Here is a 22,212-nt window from a genome sequence, read left to right as displayed (position 1 = left end):
CTCAGGGTAGCTCCTGAAATTTAATTGAAAATTTCCTGCTGGTTGCATATGTTGGCTAATAGCATCAACAATGAAACTACAACACGTATACACACACTTTTTAAATTAAACTAAATATTATTCAAAGTCAAGTCAGTTTATCACGTGTCAATCCCAAACCCTGGTAAATGATGAGGGTAGTGTCAGCAAGGGCATTCAATGCAAATCTAAATAAAACTAAAATTCGTCCACAACAGATCATCCATGATGCATCCTTACATTTTATGCTGATGATACAGTTGCTTATTGTTGAGCTATAACAGTTGATAAGGTTTTCCAGCTTTTTTGCCATCTGCTTTTGACATCACCCAATCTGATTTATTCTGTCTCAAACTTGTCCTAAATGCTGACAAAACCAAAGGGATGTTGTTTTCAAACAGGAAATCTGTCCCAGCAGTCCTTCCTTCGATTTTATCCTTGAATGGTGCTCCTATTGAGTTTGTTGATTCCTACAAATATTTGGCTATCTTGGTCGATTTGCATCTCTCTTTAAATCTCCATGTGGAAAACTTGGTAAGGAAACTGAAAGTTAAACTGGATTTATTTTTCAGAAACAGACCCCGTCTAACTCTGAACGCTAGGAAACGCCTTGTAACTACGACTTTCCTTCCCTCCATTGACTACGGTGACATTATTTACATGAACACCCCTACAAACAGTTGTTGGATGTTGTCTATCATGGTGCACTAAGATTCATAACTACTGTACCCACCACTGCACCCTGTATTCACTGGTTAACTGGACATCATTAACTTCTTGCAGACTCTCTCACTGGTACATTTTCATCTTTAAATCATTTCTTGGTCTGCTGCCTTCATACATCTCCACTTACATGTCTCTGCGTGAGTGCAGCTACAGCGTGCGCTCTCAGAACATTATTACATGCAGTGTTCCCTCAGTGAGGACTGAACTAGGCAAAAAGGCCTTCTCCTACTTCGTTCCTGTTTCTTGGAATATCTTGCAAAAAGACCTGAAGCTCTCAACATTGACCTCTCCTGTTTTCAAAAAAATATGTGTCTGCGCCTCTTTGAGTTCTAGTGTTGCATTTAATTTTCATAGTCGTTTTGTTTTCTCAGTTTTTTTGTTTTAATTATTAAATAAAGCAGTTTGAGCTTTTTGAGACCATCATGTCCTGCCTGGATTCTAAGTTCAAACTCTACCAATCATGACAATATTTCCATCGTAAGAGTTGGAGGGTCAACACTCCAGTCTTTTCAATGCAAATAAAGTAAAAATAATCACATGTTTATAATTAGATGATTTCAAAGAACTTATGGGTCTTCAATGTTCATGATAGATCATCTTTATTCATCTTAAGGCTGAGAAATTCTGTTGTTACAGAAGCTCGTGGACAGAGCACGAAAAATTGAATCCAAAAATAAAGAAAGGATATTGAAAAGAATAGGAAGCTAAAATTGAAGCTCAAATAAATTACGCATTTGAAGTAAGGGAAGAATTAAACAGTTACATATTGGCACTGGAAGGATTTCCTAAACCAGTCAGGACAGCAGTTAAACTTATCAGGCCCTCTTAGATGTTGCAGAGCCTCTGTACCAAGATTATAATTCATCTGGCCTCTTGATGAAAATATAGTTTATGACTTGGACATTGTCCCCAGTCACCCAGTCTGTCCAAACGCACTTTACTGGGCTGCTGATCAAGAAGGAGGTGATCTAAGGGGTTAAAAGATAAAGAGCAGAACATCATTGTCTTTCCAAAATTGTAATTTTGCAGATTTCCCAGGTTGCAGCTCAGTTCTTTGTTTAAAGGGTGATCATTAAGTTTTAAAAAAAGAGAAAAGAATAAGACACTGGATCTCTGACAGCAAAGATCTTGGTTTATTGAAGAAAATAAATTGTGGTCACTCAAGCAGCTTCTCGTCTCTTAAAGCTGAAATCCAAACTCTCGCAATAGTACACCTCTTCATCCCACATCTCTTGTTTCCCCTGCGGATTCAGACAATAATTCAATTCAATTCAATTCAAAAATACTTAATAAGGAAATGTTCTTCTATGCTTGGAATAACAAGCCTCACACTTCTCATAAAGTAAACACCTGCCCTAATTTCCACGTATGCTACCCAATTATGGGTCTTATTGCTAATGTCAATTGATGCTTCCCTTCCAGATTTGGTGGCAATAAAAAACTTGCATACAACTCATATCCTTTTGATAAACAGAATGATATTCTCCTGCTCTTTACTGCCTAAACAAACAAAATTCTACTTCAACAGTTTAGAAGTGAATCTTTCCCATACCTAGCAGACACAGGAACTCTCAGAGCATTGAATCAGAGCCCTCCTTTGAGCATCAGTCAAGGCAAACCGCAGCACATGGAAGTCACACATTGAGACATGCACTGCCCCATCATCTCCCAGCCGGCCTACAGTTAAAGTGCAGAAGCAGAAATGAGTTGATGGAATAAATTATGTGAAAAATTAGTGACGTTTGTGCATTTTACTCCTGTTTCATACCTGTAAGGACATATTGTTGTCTTCTAGGATCCAGAGTGGCTCCACATGCTCCAGGGGAGGAAGAAGTGTAGACAGCATCAAAAAAGATTGCAGGGCCTTTGAACACCTGAGTCAAACAAGAAAACAAAATTCTATATACAAGTTGATACAATAAAAAAAAACTAAAAAGTTGTTCATCCATACCTTAGTCACTTGGACATCATATTTGACCATCGTCATTAGATTTCCTAAGGGGTCATCAACAACATGCCTTCCCGTGACCGTTGCCCTGAAAACTGCACAAAAAGTTACAAAAAAAAATTTTTTAAAGAAAGAAAAAAAAGAAGATACATGAACACAAACAGTACAGTGTTAGCATGCTGGAGATGAGAGCAAAAACATGTTTCCAAAGTTATATTTCAATAACTTGCATGTGCCAGGAAGATGGAATCAGCAAGAGTTTCATCAGATGCAATTAAAGAATGTGGGCTGCATATTTCTAGAGTCAACATAGGAGGAATGAAGTCAGGACTCTTTGACCAGCTGATGTAAACCCCCCCCCCCCCTTTGCCTGTAGGATCCTTATTCAGTTTACGTCTGGATATAGATGGTGACATGCAAATCAAGCAGTTTGAAAAAAAGTCACTATAAAATTTCAGGCAGTTCAGACTTTAAAATAAGCTGAAACTTGTTGACTGCTGAGAATCTCATTAGACTGACAATTATACAAGAAAGCAACAAGCAAGGTTCTGTAAAAGTTAAATCACGTTCAATATACTTAGCCTAAATGCTTAAGCCTCTAGGACTTAAAGGTGACTCAAATTAGTGTTGGGATATTATGCTGAGAAATAGTGTCTTTTTGTTAAACTCAATTATGATATTAAAAACATAGATATCAAGTCTACAATCTTCACATCTTTAGAAAAAAAACAAAGAGACCAATCATGTTTCACATAAACATGTTGAAAACGACCCTTTACACATTTATCCATGTGCAAGACATGCATTTCACATGGAATTTACCAGGTTTTCACCAGTCAAGATGTATGAAAGTGTTCTTCCTTTACAGAAATATTGGCAACATTTAAACATGAGGTGAAAACTTGATGTAAAGACTGAACATTTTTAGGGATGTTATGTCAATAAGATTAATCACTTTTAGCCAGCAGAATTCAGATATGATGAGTTTTTAGATGTTTGCAGAAAAATCCTGTTACAAGAATGAAATTAGGGGATATAAAAGAAAATAGGTGCTCCTCTTTTGAATAACATAAATAAGAGTGGGGCATTTATAACTGATCAAATTGTCAAAAAGCTTCTTATTGATCCCTTGTAAGAGCTAAACTTACCCATCTCTGCACTGCAGAAAACCTGCTCAGGTGGAATGTTCATACAGGAGCAGGCTTCTGCCCCATCTTGCACTTGCCAAAGAAAGAGGATGGTCAGAGAGAAGAAACAAGTTTTCATCATCAGAGTCATCTTTGGATGCTGAAGTAGGAGCCAGCTGTCAAAGCGTGATGCACAACTTGCACTTCCTTGGATCTGCTCTCCTCTCAAATGAAAGGTGGCTTTTATCCTCATCAAACAGCATCAGGCCACGCCCCCTCTTAGTCATCAGGCTGGGAGGTCAGGGCCTACCAAATTTTCATAGGCAACAGCAAATTCGGTCACTCTGTCTGACATATGAAGGAACGAACAATTAGTTTTAGTTTGGAACATCATCAGATGCAGCAGGCAGGTCAGCAGTCTGAGTCACAGGGACTGTTTTCTCTGTTATCAACCAACCTGCTTCACTTTCACCTCATATTTAATCAGACTCAATAATACAGACAGCATAATGTTAACATGCTAGAGTGGAGAGCAGAAAAGTGTTTCTGTAGCTTAGATTTTGAAGGTTAACATGTGCTACGAAGATAAAAAAAAGCAAGAGTTTCATCAAATACATATAAAGTATGTGCTGCTCATTTCTAGAGCAGACATACAAGTAAGGCAGTCAGGGTCATTGACCAGCTGATCTAAAATCTCCCCTTTGCCTGTAGGCTCCTCATTCAGTCTGCCTCTAGATATGGATGGCGACATGCAAACAACCACTTTTACATTTTGAGAATAGCTGTTCAGGTGGAACTCAAATTCTGACCAGTCACCCCTCCAGTTGTTTTTGTAAATTCCAGTTCAGTCATTGTTTCTAAGGGAATTAAGACTGGTTGCACAATAAGAGACTGTTGACCCTTCAAAAGCACAAATACCTGCATTGACAATGTGTCCAGACAAGGCAATTTTGTTATTTTAAAACAAAACATTGCACAGTCATATTGCAGATAGTATTGTTTTAGAATGGAGGAGAGAGATAACCCTTCAAAAGCAACAAGTTAGTGTCAAGATATGGAGTTGTTGCATTCACAATGCAAGCAGGACTTGAGGCTTGAAAAGACAAACAAACAGACATAGACAGAGAGAGCAGTGGTCATCATCTTGAATTTAAATGTTTTTCAAAAGGAAACTTTTTGCTAGATGCAGCTACACATCAAAAGGAAAGTTGGTACCTCAATTATTTTTCATTCTCAAATCATCCATGAATGGACGATCAGATAGAGGGTATTTCCAATTCCTCCTCATTGCTCCATGTTGAAGAACAATGAACAAAAACACAAGAAACAAAAAATAAAACACAGATTTATATTTTTAGTATGTTTCAACACCCAAGCATATTACAGAGACACAGGAGACCAACCGTTTGTAAAACAGGCAAGTGTTTTATTCTCTATAATGGAGACACAGGAGCACAGGTGGGAGATGCAAGAGATTGAAGAAATGGTGACCATTTGACTTGTGACAATATTGAGCTTTCTATCCAGAGAATGTTAACTGCTTACTTAATGTCTTTTCTTGTTACAGGTTTGAAAAAAAATACCAGAGTATTCCAGGATGATGGAGAATGCCAGGTGAACAGTTGAGAGAAGGGAGTTTTAAGAGAGTAGCAGGATGGATCGTAAGGTTGATGGAGAAGAAGTTTGATGTTTATGGTCCTTGTTTGTAAATGACTGCTCCGGAGGAGTGTTCTAGAGAGGACTCAGAATCACCGATACCGGAGAAAGACTCGAGGCTGTCAGGTGTTCAGGTTTTAGGATTCACAATTAGCCAGACAACAAGAATAAAAACAAGAACAGTTTTATTTATTTTGCAGCTGCAGAAGGGGTCAGGGTCCAACTGAGGTGACAGGTCCTCACAGGCAGGAGGGAGAGAGCCACCTGTCAAGAGTATCACAAGCAGCCGAGGTGGGGGCCACCCGTTGGAGCTGGGCAGGATGATGTCACCGTCATTGAGTGAAATGCATCTGCAAGGCAGAGCTGAGGAGAGTTTGGTCAGATGAGAACATCCCAGAACAAAGTCCAGAAACACAGGCAAGGACCATACACAGGGAGTCAGAGTTCCAATAATAATTCCAAAAGGGTGATCCATGAATCGTAGTCGTTGATGCAGAAAAGGAGGTAGTTACCGTGATCTGAAAGGTGATCAGAAAGGTGATGTAGTTACAGGCAAGGTCCAGGCAGGTTGGGTTTCCAGAAGATGTGGTGTGAGGTCAAGATCCGAATAACAAGGCGTGATCATCAGGAATGTATGAAAACAAGAGCAAGATGGATAGATAACATGAACCCTGAAAGGTTTGATAATCTGGCAGGGAATCAGAGTGAGAGTGTATCATAGTGAGGGGAACAGGTGTATGACATGAGCGCTGATTAGGCTGCGTTGCAGAGGGGGCATGGTAGAGTGACTGAGCAGCAGAAAACATGACATGAGGGGCTGTCAGCGAGGCAGGGGACAAGGATTTGATCATGACAGAGGCTGGTTAAGGAGACAATGAATAACTGGAAACAGTACGAAAGAGAGCACAGTTAAGGTTAGGATTCAAGGATTCAAGGTTTTATTTAATTGTCATTCACATCACATGTGGTACATGAGGTGGAAAGAAAATATGTACATAGGGTCCCAGTTACATACAACAAAAATACAAATTGTAAAAGAGTAGTAAAATCCAAGACATGAATTAAAAGTGCAATAAACTAAGAATACACTAAATTCACTAAACTAAGAATACCCTAAGCACTAATAGTACAAAAACAACATGCCAAACAACAGCAGCATGAACATGAGTCTGTGTGAGCAGATGAGGACAAATGAACACAGCAACATGAAATAAATCAGCAGCATGAGATCAGCATCATGGATAGTCAGCAGCACTTAACAATAATCAAGTGGCATTACAGTGATTTTTTTTTTTCAGTTATTTTTTTTCACAATGATTATCCTGGTTAGAGATTCATGAGACTAACAGCCTCAGGGTAGAAGCTGTTCATCAACCTTCTGCCTGAGGGGAGTGGGGCAAAAAGTGTGTGTGCTGGGTGAGTGGGGTCCTTCATGATGCAGGTGACCCTGTTTCTGCATCTTGAGGAGTAAATGTCTGTGATGGTGGGGAGACTGACTCCAACAGTCTTCTGTGCAGTCTTCACCACTCTCTGCAAAGCTTTAATTTCTGCAGCTGTGCAGCCTCCATGCCATACGTTGATGCTGGTGCACAGGATGCTCTCCACTGCACACCTGTAGAAGGAGGTGAGGAGGTGAGGAGGTTAACACAACGAGTCTGGAAACACTAGGGCCAGACAAGGTACCATCAATGGGACAATGTTCCAGCAGAGACTGGTAGGTCCAAATAACCTTAGATATTGCAGACCCACATCAGTAGATGGGAACAGCTGGAGATAATTAGCTCTGCCCTGCCACTCAGGAGCTGCAAGAGAGTGAAGGAGAAAATCCAGAATCCTCACAACATCTTTACATTCATGGTTTTTAGTGGCTTTTTCTTTCTGCCAGTTTTCAATTTTCATTGACAAAGATGCAAAACACCACCTAATACAACTCATCTATCTCTTCCAAAAGACCTTTTGTTTAAGACAAGAACAAGTTTGTACAGAACTACAAGTGTACAAGTAATTGTTTGCACAACTTGCAATGCAGCTTTTATTTTTTTCTTCAATCAATCAATATACTTTATTGATCCCAAAGAGAAAGTTTTATCTCAAATGTAGTTTTACCATACCTTTGATACAGAGGTCAAATAATTCACTGTACTGGTTCTAAAAAAGTAATAAAAGAAAAATAAAAAATAAAAAAACATACTTATTTATGTAGCAGGATTAGGGACAAATTCCTTATTTTTAGAATTCTGACATTTTTTTCAGAAATCTGTGGAAAAAAAAGTCAGAATTTGGACTATTTTTCTGAATTCTAAACATTTGATTTTTTTTTAGGAATCTGTGAAGTCAGAAATCTGGCTTTAATTTTGTAAATATGAGATTAAAGTCAGAATTCTGATTAAAAAGTTTGAATTCAGGAAAAATTAAAACCACCATGGCCCTAATCTTCTTCCATACACAGTACCTCTGCAAATAGTAAAAATAAAGTATGAAAGCTACAATATTACAGTTTACTCAGACGTTCTGCTCCGTTTCAGGTCTGACCTCTCCATACCATGACTTTCAAATGCTGATAAAACATTTGCACATAGAAACTGTTTTCACTTCTGACCTTAGCAAGAAAATTAAAATATTTAAGCAACTGATTTACGTAAAGTTCCAGAAATCCAGATAATCTGACTCAGGCTAAATCTGAGTTTTTCAGGCATATCCAGAAATTCTGTCAAGGATGCCCTCAAGAACATTTATCAACTCCACCCAGAACCTGTTTGAAAATCATCCTTAAATCATGTGGATCATGGCTTGAAGCACAAAAAGATATCAGTGAAGTCCAAATTTGAGCTCAAACGTAAGAAACAAGTTGTTGGGATAAAATGCATTTGTTCATCATAGTTCACATTAGATATTGAAAACAAATGAGTGAATTTGGTAACCATTTGTTAACTAAGTAATTATAATTAAAGGTACATACTTAACTCCCCTCTGATTATCACTGGTAGGTAAACTTCTCCCTATAAAAGCAAAACAGCCCACACTTTCCCCATTTTCATATCACAAGACACACACACTCCCACCCTCCCCCTCCATGTTTTGTTTGAGATACCAGTCACCTGTTTTCTGCAGTAAATCCTAAAAATAACAGACGAGTTTCTTGAGACTCCAGAGTCAGGGAGTTTCTTGGCAGTGAAAATTTAACTTTAAGACTATAGAAGAAAGCAACAAGCTTCTTCTTCTTTTGCGTCTTCTTCTTCTAACCAATGTTGGCCTTTTAAAGTTAAAGGCTTGGCCCCAGTTTTATCAGTGTTGCCAAAGTGTTTTCTTTTTTTAAACAAAACAGATCAAAAACGTATAATTCTCTGCAGTTAATCTTAGAGGAACCACTAGTCTGTGAAGCGAGAATGGACATCTCCAATAGCACGGCGCCAGGTCTGTCAAAAGCACTGTGTGAATCTGGGACGGTGACCTTGAGGCGGTTGGTGGAGATGGCCAGACCAGACTTCTCCAGAGTTCGAGAGGTGGTTTCATTGATTGGGGTCCAGTCTGCCAGACTGGTGCAGCACTTCCTGAACCTGGTGAAGGAGAGGATGATAGTTGGAAAGAAGCATCTCCTGCAGCTGTGGTCCACGGGGAATCAGCCGCCTGACCCATTGGACCCTTTCCCGGACATTAACCTGTATCCTAACTTTGCGAAAGACAGTGGTCCTTTGCTATGCAACACAAACCCAAAGATAGACTTGTGCAGAACGGGTCCAAAAGTACTTTATAAGACTTGTGTTAAGATTCTGAACAAGAGAACTCTGCATAACAGAGCTGTCAGCATGTGGGACGACAAGCTCGGAGGTCAGAAGCTCCAGTGGAGGACTCCTTACAAACCTCCAACAAAAAAACGGACTGGCAATCTTCATGGCACTATTGCAACAAACTCTTTTTTGTCTGTCGTCAATCTTGAGGTTTTAAATGAGTGTCCTTTTTGCAGTTTGTCTGAGAGTGTTTTTCATGTTTTTATGGACTGTATACAGCTGACGGCTCTGTTTAATCTAATAATGAGGATTTTTAGCCTTTTTGACACAGTTTTCATCAAATCTGTTTTTATTAATGGAGTACATTACATCAAAGCCACCAAGTTTAAATCCCAACTTGTTGCGCAGGGACAGACTGCAGGCTGGACCCCAACTTGATGCTGTGGCTCTGTGGAAGTGCAACATCAAGGCCAGACTGGTGTTGGAGTTTTGCTTCCACAGAGACACTGGACACTTGGAGAATTTTGTGAAACTGTGGGGATTTAACAAGGTTTTATGCACCATTTCTGATCAGGGAGAACTACAATACAACAATATCCTGATGCATGCTCAATAACACAATACAATACAATACAACAAGCTCCTCATGTTACTTTTATTTTAAGCTTGTCTTGATCACCACTTTTTAACACTGTTAACTTTTTGTGTAAAGTTTTGTTAAAAATAAAAAAATCTTCTTCTTTCGGCTTTTCCCTCTTCAGGCGTCGCCACAGCGAGTCATCCTCCTCCATCTCACTCTGTCCTCTGCATCCTCTGTCCTCACTCCAACTACCTCCATGTCCTCTCTTACTGCATCCATATATATCCTCTTTGTCTTTTTCCTGGCAGCTGCATTTCTAACATCCTTCTACCAGTATACCCGCTGTCCCTCCTCTGAACATGTCCAAACCATCTCAGTTTGGCCTCTCTAACTTTATCTCCCAGTTGTCCAACCTGTGCTGTACCTCTGATGATCTCATTCCTAATCTTATCCAGCCTCGTCACTCCTTGGGAGAACCTCAACATCTTCATTTCTGCTACTTCTAGTTCTGTCTCCTGTTTTTTTGTGTGTGTGTCAATGTCACTGTCTCCAGACCATAAAACATACTGTAGCTGGTCTCAACACTGTCTTGTAAACTTTTCATTCAACCTTTGCTGCCACCCTTTTGTCACAAATCACTCCTGAAACTTTTCTCCATCCTGCCTGGACTCTCTTCTTCACCTCTTTACTACATTCCCCATTTTCCTGGACAGTGGACCCCATTTACAACCCGATTGTAATCTCAATCCGTAACATTTGAAATTCAGTGTATTTTTAAATGTAACATTTGTACTGATCCTCATATCTGCAACATTTTAACTGATCATCACATCTGTTACTCTTTTGAACAAATTACTTTTCACAGTATTCATTGTTGCTTCTTTCAGGACCTCCACATCTGAAAATGCCTCACGAAGAAAGAATGCTGTTTGCACAAAGCTGCCTTTAACTCCTGGTGCTTTTCTGCCCCTCTTGCCCTGCTAGGCTGCGGCTGGGGGTGGGTGAAGACGGAGATAGGCCCACATCTGTGATGCACACGCCCTGTTTGTGCTGACAGTTTTTGACCTGGGGGGTAGGGGGTCATTGGAGTGGAGGAAACAGCTAAGTGTGAGGGAGATAGTGCGCTACCTCACGGACAGTTTGGTAGGCAGTGCGTTTTGCTTTGTGGACCGGGGCACCCTCCTTGTTAAATGGTAGGGGAAGCACTGAAACGAACGTTAGCTGGTGAAGTGTTGCTCCACATTGTGGCAATTTGATGTTGCACCACATACGAGACACACATTTGTCTTTCATAACTGTTGAAAAACAACTCTTCCTCCCAACTATGAAAATAATATGTTTTCTTAAACTTTTTTTTTACCATTTTCCTGTCTACTCAGGGAGGTAAAAATAGTTGTAGCTGTGCAGCTCACAGAGATCGCAGTGCATCTTTGCATCATTCAGAACTTTTACTACAGACAAAGTTGCTTAACTGTATAGGTAAAACATTTTATTCTTAAAGTTTGCCTTAATTATTTCAATTTCAAATCTACATCTTTGCAAATGTTATTACTTAAGTTTAAAAAACACAATTAAGGATTTTTAGGCGGTGCTCCTTAATGATGAGTGCTATTTTTAGAACATGCCCCGTGGGCAGCAACACAAGAGGTCCCTGCCCGTGGGCACCTTGTTCGTGACACCAGTAATTATCTATTATAGATGATTACAAAGAAATGATGCGTCTTCATTTTATACAATAAACTTTATTGATCTTAAGGCTAATAAATCCTGGTGATACAGCAGCTTGTGAACAGACCATGGGAAAAAATCCAAGCATACACTCTGGAAAAACATGTAGGATCTAAATAGATATAGAAAATAAACTAGACATTTTTCAACCTTTATTTATACAGGTTAATCCTGTTGAGCCTCCGGGACTCATTTACAAGAGAGACCTGAGATTAAACAATGTTTTGGGCTCAGGACAGGAAGGATTTCCTGAAATGGTTAGTACAGCTGCAGAGATTATCAGCCCTCCTGAGGTGGTGCACATTATCTGTACCAGGAGCATGAACTTTGACACACGAACACATAATTTTTGTCTTGCATAGTATCTCCAGTCATCCAGTCAGTCGAAAGGCATTCTGCTGGGCTGCCGATAATGCAGGGGAGGGAGAAGCAGGTGTTCATCTGAGGGGTTAAAAGATAAGAGATTTAAATCTCAGTGTCTTTCACTTTCTCGTTCACTGTCGTTATAACTTCAGAGATTCACAACAGTTTAGAAGTGACTCCCATACTTAGCAGCCACAGCCTCCCGTATAACACTGAAACAGTTTCAGCCTCTGGGCGATATTCAAGTCATCATACAGCTCAATGAAGTTACACCGTGAGATTTGCACAGTCCCATCATCTTCCAGCTTGCCTAAAGTTAAAGTGCAGAATCAGCAATGAGTTGATGGAATAACTGATGTGAACAATTCAGCAATATTGATGCATTTACCCCAAATTTCTACCTGTGATTAGATACAGTTTGTCTCCAGTGTCCAGAGTGGCTCCACACGTTGCAGAGGAGGAAGAAGTGTAGACAGCGTCAATATTAAAATCGGGTCCTTTGTACACCTGAATCAACCCCCCCCCCAAAAAAATAAATATATATATATTATATTAAACTTATAGGGCAGCACGGTGGCACAACTGGTAGAGCTGCTGCCTCTCAGCGAACAGGTCCCTGGTTCAAACCCCGGTCCAGGGGCCTTCTGGGTGGAGTTTGCATGTTCTCTCCGTGCATGCGTGGGTTTTCTCCGGGTGCTCCGGTTTCCTCCCACAGACCAAAAACATGCATGTTAGTCTGATTGGTAACTCAAAATTGTCCCTAGGTGTGAGTGAGAGAGTGAATGGTTGTTTGTCTCGTTTGTCTCTATGTGGCCCTGTGATGGACTTGCGACCCGTCCAGGGTGTACCCCGCCCCTCGCACAGTGATTGCTGGACATGGGCACCAGCGACCCCCGTGACCCAAAATGGAATAAACGGGTAAAGATAATGGATGGATGGATGGATATTAAACTTATACAAGTTATAACTAACAGAATAACAATGATTGCTGATGTACTGTAGTTAATGTTTGTAGTTTTCAAGATGCATGGTTTTCTGGACTGGAATTTAACGTGATAACTCAATTTCTGATAGGAACATTTCCTATAACTAGATGCAGCTATTCACCAAAATGGACGTCAGTAACTCAGTTATTTTTCAAGTTCTTTAACTTACAAGGTTTAAATACAAATTCATATATGATGGCAGCCATTGTGGATGTACCCACTTGCCAAAATATAACTTTTTTCTTAAAGTTTTACTTATTTTTCAGATTACATCATTTCAAACATGCACATACTTTATAGACAGGTGAAGGGTTTTTCCAATCCCACATTTCTCTCCACAATGTTGCCAAAATGAAGTTCATCCAATACCTTAGTCACTTGTATGTCATATTTGATGTTCTTGAATGAGTTCCCCAAGGGGCCATTCCCAGTGTTAATCACCTCCTTTCCAGTGACTCTTGCGCTGAAAACTACAAAACAAGAGATAATTACACAGATAGTACAGTGTTAGCATGCTAGAGTTGAGCAGCAACACGTGTCCAAAGTTTAGATTTCAAAGTCAGAAAGATTGAAGCGGCAAGAGTTTCATCAGCTGCAATTAAAGAATGTGTGCTGCCTATTTCTAGAGAAGACAGAAGGAATGAAGTCAGGACTCTTTGACCAGTCCCCTTTGCCTGTAGGCTCCTCATTCTGCCTCTTGATAAAGTCGGTGGCAAGCAAACCAGTTTTTCAACTTAAAAATAGCTGTTCATGTGGAACAAGTTCTGACCAGTCACCCGTCCAGATGTTTTCACAAATTTCAGTTCAGTCATTAACCTTCAAGGTAGCAACAACTGATTGTAAGGGAGGGTTGACAGTTTTTATATTTCCTGGTAAATATTATTTTGCATTTATTTGAAGAATAAACTTCTGTTTTGTGTAACATTTAACATTTGATCCTGTTCACTGCTGTAGCACTGTCCTTTTCATTTAAAAGCTGGATTCTAGCTCAAATTAAGTATCCTGGAGATAATTCTGAGTTGCAAAAGATACAAACCGCCATCAACTCATCAATGTTTTCTAAATGGCATTTGGTTCAAAACAGAACAAATGTGTGCAGAACTAATGTTTATATTTTCCGCATGTGAAAATGCATTAAAAATTACAGTAAATCTGTTAAACAAGGCTGTACAATCTATTAAAAGGAAGATTAGAGCAGCTGTTGTGAGCCACTGCACACATTCATTTATTTCCTGCTAATGAGGGATGGAGAGAATCTGGTTTTAATGCTAGCTGTGTTTGCAGGACTTGCAATGCTGCATTTATCTTTAATGTCAGGTTTAACAAAAACTTTGCCAAAGAGGTCAAATATTCCACTTTACTGATCTAACACATAAAAACACCTTTACAATTAAGTTAAACTTACCAACATCTGATCTGCAATAACCCTGCTGAATATTGACAGGGATACACTTGCAGGCTTCTGCCACATCTGCCACTCGCCAAAGAAACAGGATGGTCAGTGAGAGGAAACAGCTTTTCATCATCAGAGTCATCTTAGGATGCTGAAGTAGGAACAAGCTGTCACACTGTGGTGCAATCAAACAGAAAGCAAATTGCACTTCCTTGAATGTGTTCCCCTAGTCAAGAGAACAGCAGCTTTTATCCACGTCAGAAAACATCAGGCCACACCCCCTGATAGTCATCAGACTCCACCCCTCTTGAGGAGAGAGGCAGAGGCACTGTGAGGTCAGGACCTTCCAAACTTTCACAAGCAACAGTAAACTTTGTCACTCCATCTGACACATGAAGGGAGAGACAACTGGTTTTAGGTTGGATGATAACCAGAGGCTGCAGACAGGTCAGCAGTCTCCAGCAGTCTGGGACTGTCTTCTCTGTTTACAACCAACCTGCCTCACTTTAACCTCACCTCTAACCAGAGGTCCAGTCCCTAATGGTGGGAGTCGTTCATAGAGGAGCTGTTGAAAGGCTCTGGGAGACAAGAAAGAGCTTCCAGATGACTGTGCTACTATACCGAAGCCATGATTAGAGACACAGATGAAAATGTACTTGGTGTGTCATCACGACAAATAAATTCCTTTTCTAGTTCGCAGATAGTCCACCCCCACCCCACCCCCGATTTGTTTAATCAGGGGGTTCTCAAACTTTTTGGGTTTAGGGACTACTTACAGGGGAGAAAAGGTTTCACGGACTCCTTCATAATCCTCACGCTTCTTACATATTTTTCTTCAATTTGTCTCTTTAATGCAATGGAAATATTTGTGTAACATAAAAACTTAAGACCTGTTCTTTAATAGTGTTAATATAATTGTTATACTTTTAAGCATGGAGTATTTTTCATTCATAACACACTTAATTAACAAAATGTTTAAGTTCAACTTCCAAAAATGACAATTTTGAGAAAATTAACAATATCAAAAACCACTTTAAAACCTTACCCATTCAGAATCATAATCAGAATAAGTTTTATTTTCATTGCACCGAGATACAACGAGAACATGTACGTACAGTCATACGAAAGATGGGCGGAGTGCACGAAGCTGCTACTATAAAAGTGCGGCCTATCTTATTCTTGTTCAGAACAATATTTTTGCTTAAATGAGAAAAGGGAAGAAAACATGAGGAGGGACGGTATAAAAAAAAAATCTCTCACACCTTGTCCTAGACAGGGCACAATTTGAGGCATCAAAAAACCTACCACAGCATAGAACATAAATAGACATTATACATGTACATATAGGCTGGTGAAGACATTAAAATTTAAGGGAAGACACCAGGAGACACATCTGACTTCACCAGAGTGAACATAATGAACATAAATGTATCGCCACTTCTTCAAATTATTACAGAAAACTCTACATAAAACTGAACAGAATCATAACAGCAGTAGTCATACCAAGCAACAGGGCTTAATTTGTAAACAGATCAATGCAGGAACGCAAATGGTGGACAAGAGTGGGTGGGGTCTGGGGGGTCTGGGGGCACCTACCCCAGAAAATTTTGAATAAAGTGAGACGATTGTCTGTCCTGTCTGTCTGCTCTACCCTGTGTTTTTTCTTCTCTGTGTTCCTGCTCCTGTACACAGCTGACCCAAATCCTAACCACTGCAGGGGTTGCCCCACTCGTCTCATTAGTGTCAGCATAAAGTCTCTGTCTTGTCACTCCCTTGGTGCCCGGGGATTATCTTTTCATGATGTCATGATCTGTCTCTGCCCCACCTGCCATGCCTCCATTAGTTTAAGTAAGTTTTGCTGCCCCGTCAAACCTCTTGCGGCCACAGTGGTGAAGAAGCCAACCAGGATTCAGATGGATGTCCATTGAGGAGGTGTCAGGAGGTGAAGAAGCCAATCCCAGATGGGCCACAACACAGCTGGGTGAGCAATCAACCTGCAATCACTCTGTCACTCAAACAAATGGCCTCAGGCCAGAACATCTGGGGTAATTTATTCAGACTGATAATCCTAGAAATCATAGATTTGCAGTTTTCCCTCTTTATCAGGGTGTGCCCCGAGGTTTGATAAATTGTGAATTAGTAATAATTCACAATTTATCCATTTTATAGTCTACCCCTACACAATAGAGTTGCAAGTACAGTTGTCAGAGAATTTTTGGTCAAGAGTTATGAATGTTTTATTGTGTTTTTCTGAGATGGCTTAGAAACATTTTTCTGTCTGCCCTGAAAACCAACTGACTACTAAAACAATCTCTTATATCCATCTGGAGGCCGTCTCGCTGACTTGCAGTGCCTCCTTGACATCATTGCCATGAGAACATGCCCAAAATATTCTCTTATCTTCTCCTGGAGGCTGGTTCATTGACAACCATGGATCATGTGTGGCTGCCTGCAGCTGCCTATGAAGGAAAAATGGCATATTTGTCAGGATCTGGTTTATTGCTAGTGTGTGCGTAGCTTTTTGTGTTTATCAGATGAGTCTGATTTACTCGAGTTTTCATTCTTCCAGTTTTTCCTGTGTACCAGTATTTACTTGTCCCCTGTTGAGTTTCTACTCCCACCTGTTCCTCGGTGTCTTTTCTTCAGATGTTTCCAGTTTATGTTCATAATTGTTCCTTTAGTGTTCATTAATGTTTCATTTTAACCTTTGGTGCACATTTGATGGTTCCTCTGTTCTTCATTGTTCTGTTTACAGTTGTTTCCTTTACAGTCGTTGTTTCCTCTCTGCTGCGCCTCTTTGAGTTCTAGTGTTGCATTAAATTTTGAAAGTAGTTTTGTTTTCTCAGTCTTTTTGTTTTAATTATTAAATAAAGCAGTTTGAGCTTTTTGAGACCATCATGTCCTGCCTGCATTCTAAGTTCAAACTTTACCAACCATGACAATATTTCCATCATAAGAGTTGGAGGGCCAACACTCCAGTCTTTTCAATGCAAATAAAGTAAAATGATCACATGTTTATAATTAGATGATTTCAAAGAAGTTATGGGTCTTCAGTGTTCATGATAGATCATCTTTATTCATCTTAAGGCTGAGAAATTCTTGTGTTACAGAAGCTCGTGGACAGACCACAAAAAATAAAAAGACCCAAAAAAGAATGGATATTGAAAAGATTAGGAAGTTGAATTTGAAGCTCAAACAAATAATGTTTTTGAAATAAAGGAAGAATTAAACAGTTACATCTTGGCACTGGAAGGATTTCCTAAACCAGTCAGGACAGCAGTTAAACTTATCAGGCCTTCTTAGATGTTGCAGGGCCTCTGTACCAGCAGCATAATTCATCAGGCCTCTTGATGAAAATGTAGTTTAAGGCTTGGGCATTGTCCCCATTCACCCAGTCTGTCCAAAGGCACTTTACTGGGCTGCTGACCAAGAAGGAGGTGATCTAAGGGGTTAAAAGATAAATGTTAGAGCAGAACCTCAGTGTCTTTCATGTGTCAACATTGAAATTTTGTATAATTCCCAGACTGCTATTCAGTTCTTCATTTAAAGGGTGATCATTAAGTAAAAAAATAAAAAAAGACACTGGATCTCTGACAGCAAAAATCTGTGTTTATTGAAGAGAACAAATTGTGGTCACTTGAACAGCACCTTTTCTATTGAAGTTAAAAACCCAAGTCACACAAAAGTACACCTCTTTGTGCATCATCCCACATCTCTTGTTTCCCCTGCTGATACACACCATAATAACGAAATGTCATTCTCTGCTTGGAATACACAAGCCTCACACCTGTCTTACTTTCCATGTATACTACCCAGTAAAGGGTCTGATTGCTAACGTTAGTTGAAGCTTCCCTTCTAGATTTGGTGGTGATAAAAAACTTGCATGCAACTCATATCATGGGCAACAGTAGCACATTCTCCTGCTCTTTACTGCCTAAGCAAACAAAATTCTACTTCCACAGTTTAGAAGTGAATCTTTCCCATACCTAGCAGACACAGGAACTCCCAGAGCAACGAATCAGATCCCTCTTTTGTGCAATAGTCAAGGCATCCATCAGCACATGGAAGTCACACATTGAGACATGCACTGTCCCATCATCTCCCAGCCGGCCTATAGTCAAAGTGCAGAAGATAATAATTTATGGAATAACTGATGTGAAAAATCAGTGCTTTTTGTGCATTTTACCCCAAACTCTTACCTGTGAGGACATACTGTTCTCCAGTTTCCAGAGTGGCACCACACTCTGCACCATTGGAAGCAGTGTAGACAGCATCAAAAATAATTGCAGGTTCTTTGTACACCTGAGTCAAACAAAAAACTAAATTCTATATCCAAGTTGATAAATTGAAAAAACTAAAAAAAAAAACCAGTTCATCCCATACCTTAGTCACTTCGACGTCATATCTGACAATTAGGTTTCCAAAGGGTCCATGAACAAGCTGCTTTCCTGTGACAAATGCTCTGAAAACTGCACACACACACACAAAAGAAAAATAAAACTTCTAAAATGAAGATACATTAACACAGACAGCACAGTGTTAGCATGCTGGAGGTGAGAGCAGAATCATGTGACCAAAGTTGATATTTCAAAGGCTTGCATGTGCCAGGAAGATGGACGCAGCAAGAGTTTCATCAGCTGCAATTAAAGAATGTGTGCTGCAGATTGCTAGAGTCAACATAGGAGGAATGAAGTCAGGATTCTGACCAGCTGATTTACCCCCTCCCCCTCCATTTCCTCATTCAGTCTGCCTCTGGACAACATAACTGTTATATATATATGTACCTGTATAGCTATTCAGGTGTAACTCAAATTCTGATCAGTCACCCCTGGAGATGTTTTTGTAAATTCCAGTTCAGTCATTGCCCTTCAAGGTAACGACTGTTTGTAAGGGACTCTTGACCCTTTATTAGTTGAAATACCTGCAGTGAGATTGTGTCCAGATAAAGCAGGTGTGTCCAACTAAAACAAGACCAGTCACATTGCAGAGGTCATTGTGTAGGAAGGGAGTGATAAACCTTCAAAAACAGTAATTTTGTTCTGTTGCAATAAAGTAAATTGTTATTAAATCATAACCATTTCAAAATAAAGACAATCTTAACATTTTGGATTCTAAATTCCACTCCTATTAATCTTTAAGATTTTTTTAAAATTAGATTTCTTTAGAGTAATTGAACAAAGTCTTACTTGTGCCTAATCAGAAACAGTTCAAACCACCACGCTTATGTACTGTCCACAGTTGTCCTAAATTATTATTTTTTAATTTAAACCTTCATGTTACTGGAAAGAAATCGATTTAGGTTGTTAATGTATTTTACAAGGATGTACTGGGCATCCATAAGACTCATGTGGTGATTCCCTTTTGTCAAATAACTTCATTTTGATTAAAGTGAATTTAAGGGCCCTCGACCTCATTATTTACAGAACTGGAAACTGAGAGGACCATCCACATACCAGGTAGTTAAACACATTTCCCCACAAATATTCTCATAACCAAAGTAGACAAAAAGCAAATTCATATCACAAAATTGTGCATTTTCTTCTAGGGAGCCACAAAGGGACTAAACTGAATCAGAAGTATTAACATTAAAGGTTTATATAGTTAATTTGAATTAAATAATTTACATTATCCTCCCAGGAGCCTTTTGTTTTACTGGGTTTTAAACTGTGAAAATGTTCAGTTTTCTGCCAAAGCTCTGTCATTTTAATTTAAAAATGTTTGCACAACTTACAATGAACGCTGCATTTATCCCTCAAGCCAGGTTTTACCAGATCTTAGTTAAAACCAGTCAAATAACTGATATAACTGGTTCTTTATTAATGGAAATGTTTTAAAAATTAAAAAAAAATGACACCTTGCAAAACCAAAAAAAGTCAACTGAAATACTTCAGTTTACTTAGTTGTTCTGCTCTGCTCCAAGTTTGACCTCTCCATACCTTGACTTTCAAACTTCTCAAACAAACAGATGAAACATTTGTACATGAAAAAGTGATTTTATTTCCGACTCTAGCAAGAAAATGAAAATATTTAAGCAGACAATTTACATAAAGTTTCTGAACTCCAGATAATCTGACTTGAGCTAAATCTGAGCATTTCAGATTTTTCAAGAAACTCTGTCAACGATGCAATGCAATGTAAATTCTACACATTCAATTCAAGTCCATCCAGCACCGGTCACATGCATTTCACATGAAATTTAGTAGTTTTTCATCAGTCAAGATGTATGAAAGTGTTTTTCCTTAAATGAAATATTGGCAATATTTAAACATGAGGTGAAAACTTCAGGTAAAACTTGAACATTTTTAGGGGTGTTATGTTCAAAAGATTAATCCCTTGAAACCGGCAGAATTCATATATGATTAGTTTTTAGATGTTTACAGAAAAATCCAGTTACAAGTATGAAACTGAGGGAATGTAAAAGAAAATATGCGCTCCTCTTTTGAATAACTTAAATAAGAGTGGGGCATTTATAACTGATCAAATTGTCAAAAACCTTCTTATTGATCCCTTGTAAGAGCTAAACTTACCCATATCTGCTCTGCAGAAAACCTGCTGAGGTGGAATTTCCATACAGGAGCAGGCTTCTGCCCCATCTTGCACTCTCAAAAGAAACAGGATGGCCAGAGAGAAGAAACAAGTTTTCATCATCAGAGTCATCTTTGGATGCTGAAGCAGGAGCCAGCTGCGTGATGCACAACTTGCACTTCCTTGGATCTGTTCTTCTCTCCAAGGTGAAAGGTGAAAGGTGGCTTTTATCCTCATCAAACAGCATCAGGCCACGCCCCCTCTTAGTCATCAGGCTGGGAGGTCAGGGCCTCCCAAATTTTCATAGGCAACAGCAAATTCGGTCACACTGTCTGACATATGAAGGAACGAACAATTAGTTTTAGTTTGGAACATCATCAGATGCAGCAGGCAGGACAGCGGTCTGACTCACAGGGACTGTTTTCTCTGTTGTCAATCAACCTGCTTCACTTTCACCTCATTTTTAGTCAGACTCATTAATACAGATAACATAGTGTTAACACGCTAGAGTTGAGAGTAGAAACGTGTTTCTGTAGCTTAGATTTTGAAGGTTAACATGTGCTACAAAGATAAAACAAGAGTTTCATCAAATACAAATAAAGTGTGTGCTGCCCATCGAGCCTACATGGGAGTAAGTCAATCATGACGAGCTGATCTAAAATCTCCCCTTTGCCTGTAGGCTCCTCATTCAGTCTGCCTCTGGATATAGATGATGACATGCAAACCAACCACTTTTACATTTTGAGAATAGCTGTTCAGGTGGAACTCAAATTCTGACCAGTCACCCCTCCAGATGTTTTTGTAAATTCCAGTTCAATCATTGCCTTTAATGTATTGCACTATAAGAGACTGTTGGCCCTTCTGTTGGCCCAAATACCTGCATTGACAATGTGTCCAGACAAGGTAGATGTGTTCTATTAAAACAAAACATTACACAGTCATATTACAGATATTATTGTTTGAGAAGGGAGGGGAGAGATAACCCTTCAAAAGCAACAAGTTAGTGTCATGATATGGAGTTGTTGCACACAGAATGCAAGCAGGACTTGAGGCTTGAAAAAACAAACAAAAAGACAGAGACAGAGAGAGTAGTGGTCGCCATCTTGAATTTGAATGTGACCACCCTATTTTCAAAAGGAAACTTTTTGCCAAGATGCAGCTACACACCAACATGAAAGATGGTACCTCAATTATGTTTCCATCCTCAAAATCCATCCATGAATGGACGATCGGATGGAGGGTATTTCCAATTCCTCCGCTTTTCTCCATTTTGGGGAGCAATGAACAAAAACACAAAAGAATTAAACACAGACTTTTTTTTTGTAGTTTCAACACCCAAGCATATTACAGAGACACAGGAGACCAAGAATTTGTAAAACAGGCAATTGTTTTATTATCTAAAATGGAGACACAGGAGCACAGGTGGGAGCTGCA

At 39.4% G+C, this 22,212-nt stretch overlaps 1 protein-coding gene across 1 annotated transcript; it reads right to left on the bottom strand.

The window, feature by feature from the left end:
• Window positions 1-11,738: 11,738 nt before the first annotated feature.
• Window positions 11,739-14,474, bottom strand: LOC119420999 (metalloproteinase inhibitor 2-like). The gene is made up of 5 exons (XM_037688388.1): window positions 14,266-14,474; window positions 13,230-13,330; window positions 12,276-12,381; window positions 12,060-12,184; window positions 11,739-11,952 (listed from the first exon to the last, which is right to left on the bottom strand). Exons 1-4 carry the CDS (start codon window positions 14,393-14,395, stop codon window positions 12,060-12,062), a joined length of 462 nt encoding a protein of 153 aa, XP_037544316.1. The 5' UTR covers window positions 14,396-14,474; the 3' UTR covers window positions 11,739-11,952.
• Between the last annotated feature and the right edge of the window lie 7,738 nt (window positions 14,475-22,212).

Source organism: Nematolebias whitei, chromosome 15, assembly GCF_014905685.2.
Source record: "Nematolebias whitei isolate Nwh7 chromosome 15, NemWhi1, whole genome shotgun sequence".
Classification (NCBI taxonomy): Eukaryota; Metazoa; Chordata; class Actinopteri; order Cyprinodontiformes; family Rivulidae; genus Nematolebias; species Nematolebias whitei.
This window is presented reverse-complemented; position numbering and strand designations above follow the sequence as displayed.

Bases quoted from the DNA above. Each gene is read 5' to 3' on its own strand.
- LOC119420999 (XM_037688388.1), bottom strand. From the start codon at position 14,395: ATGACTCTGATGATGAAAAGCTGTTTCCTCTCACTGACCATCCTGTTT. The intron at 13,331-14,265 runs GTAAGTTTAACT...CTTGTTTTGTAG, and splicing joins TTATTGCAGATCAGATGTTG to TTTTCAGCGCAAGAGTCACT. The intron at 12,185-12,275 runs GTAGAAATTTGG...CTTTAACTTTAG, and splicing joins CAAACTGTATCTAATCACAG to GCAAGCTGGAAGATGATGGG.